We start from the raw sequence: 6,780 nt of genomic DNA, 5'->3' as shown, positions 1-6,780 counted from the left end.
ATAATTCCAAAGTTACATAAAGATGTATACTTGGGATTAATTCATTTTGACAAGTACAAATTATGCATGTCTGGCACAATAACCAAATCTTCTTTTGCTTGAAAAGAAGAAATGTCAGCATAATTACCGGTCTAATGCATAGTGATGCATATGGATTCATGTCAATCAATGTCAGGTAATGTGTCTCTTATTTCATCAATGATCAAGTATACTTGATGAAAACTCAAACATGAAACTCTTAAAAAGTTCAAGGGATTCACACTAGAATTAGAGAAACAAAGATGTAAAGATACCTTCACATTAAGATTCGATCAAGTGAGAGTATCTTAAAGATAAAATTTAGATTATCTAAGAGAGAATGAGATTCTCGTGCAGTGGACTCCTTCATATGCACTGCAGCAAGGTGGTGTATCTAAAAGGATGAATCGTTAATTATTACAAATAATGCGATTAATAACAAGTCATGCAAATTTCTCAAAATTGTTTTGAGGTCACGCATTGATTGCAGTGTGCAACACACTAAACCATGTCCCATCTAAATTAGTTAACAGAACTCCATACGAGTTATGGAAAGACAATAGTCCCAATTTATCTTATATGAAAGATTGGGGCCATGACGCTTATTTGAAGAGCCTTAAATCGGATAAGTTTGAGACTAAATCCGATAAATACATATTTGTGAGATATTCAAAAGAGACAATTGAATATAAATTCTATTATCATGAAGAAAGTCTTCATCTCACAACATATCGTCTTCTTAAAAAAAATGTTTACTCTAGGAGAGGACAGTGGGAGTAAAATAGAATTTTGAAAGAGTTCAAAAGTCCACAAATATTGTTAACCAAGTAGATAAATCTGAGTTTGATCCCATATCTGATATGGGACATACTTTGGATCAGGAAGTAAAGACTCCTGAGGACATGACAGCTCTATGTGAATCTAGTAGGCTCATTCGACCTTCAAGAAGGTGCGAATCATTAATCAGTGATCCAGGATAATGAACATGCTAGTTGCAACAAAATAAAGTCAAGTGTTGACTTAAAAGAGACAGCAAGAGGCTATGAAACTCGAGATGAAACTCGACGCAAGTGAATAAGGTTTGGACCTTGGTCAAGCCTCCTAATGGAATAAAGCCCATAAGTTTTTGTAAATAGTTTACAAAAGAAAAGGTCGATACGGATATGAATATCCATGTATACAAAGCAATGCTAGAAGGAAAGGTTAAATGTTGACCTTGGTGAAATATTTCTCCTGTAGCCTTGCTTAAGTCCATTCGGGTTTTGTTTGCAACAGTTGCATATCGTGACTATAGGTTAAGAGAAGTCTCTTGGAGTTGAAATCTTAGATTTGATGAAAAGTCAAAGTGTTTGATTTTATCAAATTTGAAAACGAATTGTGTGTTTACAAGAAGATAGTGGGAGCATTTTTCGTATTCCTAAAACGACATCCCTATGTTTCAATCGTTGAAATAATGGTTGTTAAAGGATTTATTCATAAACGATATGGGATAAGCAACTTGGTCTATAGAGGTAGATCTAGAATATTGCTTAATTCATCCCAATTTACATAGATGAAATCTTGAGAAGATTTCATATGGAGAAACTGGTTTACTCTTAAGCAGTATGTTGGAAAGGTTCCAAACGTGAAGCAGCCGTTGATTCAATAGTAGAAACCTAATACATGGATACTTCAGAAGTAGCAAAGAGTTGCAATATGGATCATGATGTTCATAAATGAACTTGGAGTAGTTCCTGATATTGTTGATCACATACAATAGTATTGTGATAACAATACAGCCATTGTGAAAGCAAAGGAACTAAGGTCTCATCAATGATCCAAACATGTATTAAGGTGGTATAATCTCATCAAAGAGATAATACATATAAATGACGTAAAGAGAAGAGCAAATTTCCATATTTAATAATATTGCAGATCCACTGACAAAGAGTTGTCGTAGTATAAACATGATCGTCATGTAAACTTATGATATTAAATATATAAGTGATTGGATCTAGTGCAAGTGGGAGTTTGTAAGTATTATGCCCTAGGTCCAATCAACTTTGGACATAAATACTTTTATATATAATTAATTCAATTAAATAAATAATAGAGTTCGTAGATTCAAATATTTGTAATTTGTTAATCACAAGGAGTTGTGATTGTGAGATACAAATTACATCTGATTGAATCTTAAATCATCCGTGGTCGTAAGTAATAACGAGATACGGATATCGTTATTACGGATAGACCATCACGTGTGGCATTTCTTACTTGTGAAGTAAGTAGCTGATCTCACAAGTTAAAGTGTGGTGACACTTAAATAAACACGTAGATGTTTTGTTATAGAACAAAACATTGGAGACCCGTCGAGAGATTCCACATGGATAACTATCTGAGTGTCGATGGTTAATCTCTAACGTTCGGTAGTGAAATTGGTCCTTTGACTTGAGGTCGTCATGGTACCTTATATGAGGACAGTCATACTTTGGCGGTGTTGGATGTTGCTCTGAAAAGGGCCGCTAATACGACATCGTTCGGGTATGTCAAGAATCGGATGAAGGTTGTGATTGATCAATAAATGATTCGTCACTCTTAGATAGTAGGAGATCATGATCTGCATTTCATTCAATTATGTCAATGATCAAATCCTTAGCCAAGGTGTACTCATAAGTCGAAAAGGAGTTTTCGATTTATATTGACTTAATAGTGGAATGAAAGATATGATCGATGATCGAGATTGACACAATTCCATATCTCGTAATTGATCGGATCGAATTGACGAAGGGATTATAGTTTCACGGTAAACGAACGAATTTGATTTTGTCATACCACGTGACATTTCCCATCACATGTATTGCTCTGACACATTGTTAGATGTCAATCAGGGACGGCAAATGTGAATTGGCGATAAATTAAAAGGGTGTTTTAATTTATCAATTTTGATTAGATCAAAATAATATTTCACGTCGTTAGACATCGTGGTCGGGAACCTAATGGGTCATACACAAAAGAGAATTGGAAGATTGTAAATTGCCAATTGGTTAATTTAACAATCGTTGGATAAATTAATTAATTGAATTTGTTATTTATATTTCCAAATTAATTAATTGGATTAATTAATTCACGGACCGGGTTTAATTAATTGGATTAATTAATTATTGGACCGGACCGGGCTGAGCCTGTTTGGGTTTATATAAATACATAACTAGGGTTTGAGGTACATATGATTTTCATTATTCTTGCTGGCACAAGAGAAAACCCTAGAAGCTGCAATCTTATTCTCTGTGTGGATCACCGTTGGAGGCTGGACAATTGGACAGCTGTGGTGGCGAATCAAGGTTGATGGAACGAAAAGAAAAGCAAAAAGATTGCAGATCTGGAAAATGTACAATCTTGTCACAATCTCTATCTAAACACAAAGGCGATTCTTGGTGGGAATCGAAAATTATTTTAAATTTCGCTGTGCATGTATAAGTAGATTCCCAACAAAAAGTCCCCAACCAAACCCATGTTCTATTTCGCGGTACTCTTATTTCTGCAACCCATTTTCCCCAGTGCCTTTGCCTCACTCCTCTATAAATCTTTTTGGAGGAAGAAACTGATGATGATAAACAAGATTTAAACTGCAGCTGGCTATTTGGAATTCTACGTTTCATCGGTTGAGTTTTAGTAGTGCTGAGCCAATAATCACTGAAACCTTTTGGGGTATGATTTGCTATATTCTGATTGATCTTCAGCCATTCTGGCCCTGCCTGAACCTGATAATATTGCTTTATTTGAGACATTGAGAATACTGGGTGTGCGAGCTTCTGACTCAAACTGGCCGGAGATTCTTCTGCTCTTTTCAAGATAGATGGCTTCTGCAGATACAAATTTAGATTTAAGCATTTTGAATCTGCACAAGATTCCGATACATGGGATTTATGTAACCTTGGGAAAGATTCAAGAAAATTTAAAGGAACGTAGCTTCCTTCCGTAGGAGATCCGTTCATCTGATTGACAAGATTACATCCTGAAAGAAAAGATTGTTCCTGATGATATTCTTTGAACATATTTTCATCTGAAAATCTTGTCTTGGCAGCAGCAGAAGAAGCTGAACCTAAAACCACTCTGTTATCCAGCACGGATCGAGTTGATTTTGCGTCACAGCCACCACGGCCGCCGCTAACAGATGCCTCATTTATGCCCAGAAAAATGTTGGGATGTACCCTAATTCTTGATTTGTCAGCAATTCCTTTTAAAGAACATGATAATTCCTTCTGCACGAAGGTTTCCATCTCAGGAAATTTATTCTTCATTCCAAATTATTGTGAATTACGGAAGAAACAAACAAAGAAATAGAATTAATGCCAAACATAGGCACTGTTATACATATAAGTTGGTTAGTTATACAGTGCTTTTTTTTCCAATTATATATATATATATATATATATATATATATATATATATTGTATCGTCAATTAAAGTTTTAGGAACCTAGTAAAGAAAAGGAGAATAAGTTCTTTGCACTCAACCTTAGACAAATTCGTGCTCTCCATTCTTAGGAATCTAACAGGGATTCACGAGTGTCATCTTGTCTTTTCCTGGTTATTAGGATTATTTATATTCTTTCATGACAGTGACACCACGAACCTAGGCTATGTTTTGGTGTTTTGTTAGTTAATAATCATGTGATTAATCAAACCCCCATATGAACTTATTTCTGCGTTTTCACCTTTTACTATATATATATATATATATATATATATATATATTGGCGCGTTTTCAATCAAATTTGACTAGAATTTCACACAACTTTAGTTCATTGGCACATGTCGAATAAAATTTGAATAAACTTTCAAGCGGATTTTTTCGTTATCGCATTTCCATTCAAATTTGACTAAAATTTCATCGAGTTTTGTTAATAAGCTTGTTTCTAATCAAATTTGACTAAAATTTCTCTTGGATTTTGTTTGTTAGAGCATTTCTAATTGAATTTGACAAAAATTTAATCGGTATTTTGTTCCTTAGTGCGTTTCCAATCAAATTTGACCAAAATTTACCGAGTTTTGTTAATTAGCGTGTTTCTAATCAAATTTGACTAAACTTTCTCTTGGATTTTGTTTGTTAGTGCATTTCTAATCAAATTTGACTAAACTTTCAAGTGAATTTTATCGTTGGCTCGTTTTCATTTAAATTTGACCAAAATTTCACCGAGATTTTGTTAATTGGCATGTTTTCAAATCAAATTTGTCAAAAATATAATTGGGATTTTGTTCGTTAGTACGTTTCCAATCGAATTTGACTAAAATTTCATATGAATTTTATTTATTGGCGCGGTTCTAATCAATTTCAACTAGAATTTCACAGGACTTTGGTTCATTGGCATATTTCGAATCAAATTTGGCTAAACTTTCAGGCGGATTTTTTGGTTGGCGCATTTCCAATCCAATTTGACTAAATTTTCATTGGGATTTTGTTAATTGGCGTGTTTCCAATCAAATTTGACAAAAGTTTAATCGGGATTTTGTTCGTTAGTGCGTTTCCAATCGAATTGGACTAAAATTTCATCTGAATTTTGTTCATTGACGCGTTTCCAATCAAATTTGACTAGAATTTCACACGACTTTTGTTTATTGGCACATTTCAAATTAAATTTGACTAAACTTTCAAGCAGATTTTTTCATTGACGCGTTTCGATTCTAATTTGACTAAAATTTCATCGGAGTTTGGGTGTTAGCATGTTTCTAATCAAATTTGACTAAAATTTCTCTTGAGTTTTGTTTGTTAGTGTGTTTCCAATCTAATTTGATAAAATTTCATCTGAATTTTGTTTATTGGCACGTTTTCAATCAAATTTAATTTGAATTTCACACGACTTTGGTTTATTGGCACATCTCAAATCAAAATTGACTAAACATTCAAGTGGATTTTTTCATTGGCTCGTTTTCATTCAAATTTGACTAAAATTTCACCGAAATTTTGTTAATTGGTGTGTTTCAATCAAATTTGACAAAAATTTAATCGGGATTATGTTCGTTAGTGCGTTTCCAATCAAATTTGAATAAAATTTCATCTGAATTTTGTTCATTAGCTCGTTTCCAATCAAATTTCACTAGAATGTCACATGACTTTGGTTCATAGCACATTTCAAATCAAATTTGACTAAACTTTCAAGCGGATTTTTTCGTTGGTGCGTTTCCATTCAAATTTGACTAAAATTTCACATGAGTTTTGTTCATTGAAGCGTTTATCTACTAATAAATAAGATGCATACTTGATACTTAAAATGCGCATTGAAGGTCCTCAACATAAGAATTTTTAGCAAACAAGGTTCCCTACCTATTTTTTAGCATTTGCATTCTCAACCTTTCACTTTTGTTGTTTTTTAGGGTCGAGTAAGTTGGATTCATTAAAGTTGCTATTAAATTGTGAATTTTGAAGTTGGAAAGACATCTTCTCTAAAAAATAAAGGATATTAAATCTTGGGTTTACATTTATAACTGTCTATTTTGTTAAGAAGAGTTGCTCAAATTTTTATATGTTGAGTATTATTTTAATCATTAATCAATGTAGGATTATATCCATGATAGTTATGGGGCAGAAAATGAGGTGGCTTCCAAGTTATGGAGGTGGGTAAATACTAGGACTAAGGGCAGAGTCAGAAAATGATGTTGGAATTGGCTGAAAGTTAGAAATTTTTTAATGAGCTTACATCACAAGAAATCGAATTTTGAAAACTATTCCTGTGACATTCACTATAAAAAGTACATACGATACTCAAAAAAAAAAAAAAAAAAA

The 6,780-nt window shown here is 33.3% G+C and overlaps 1 protein-coding gene across 1 annotated transcript; it reads right to left on the bottom strand.

The window, feature by feature from the left end:
- Window positions 1-267: 267 nt before the first annotated feature.
- On the bottom strand, window positions 268-4,277 carry LOC111393029 (ethylene-responsive transcription factor ERF062-like). The gene is made up of 2 exons (XM_023018431.1): window positions 3,488-4,277; window positions 268-293 (listed from the first exon to the last, which is right to left on the bottom strand). The coding sequence occupies exons 1-2, from the start codon at window positions 4,275-4,277 to the stop codon at window positions 268-270; spliced, it is 816 nt and encodes a 271-aa protein (XP_022874199.1).
- Window positions 4,278-6,780: the final 2,503 nt, after the last annotated feature.

This window comes from Olea europaea, chromosome 4 (assembly GCF_002742605.1).
Source record: "Olea europaea var. sylvestris chromosome 4, O_europaea_v1, whole genome shotgun sequence".
Taxonomy (NCBI): Eukaryota; Viridiplantae; Streptophyta; class Magnoliopsida; order Lamiales; family Oleaceae; genus Olea; species Olea europaea.
Note: the sequence above shows the minus strand (reverse complement) of the source record. Positions and strands in the feature narration are given on the sequence as shown.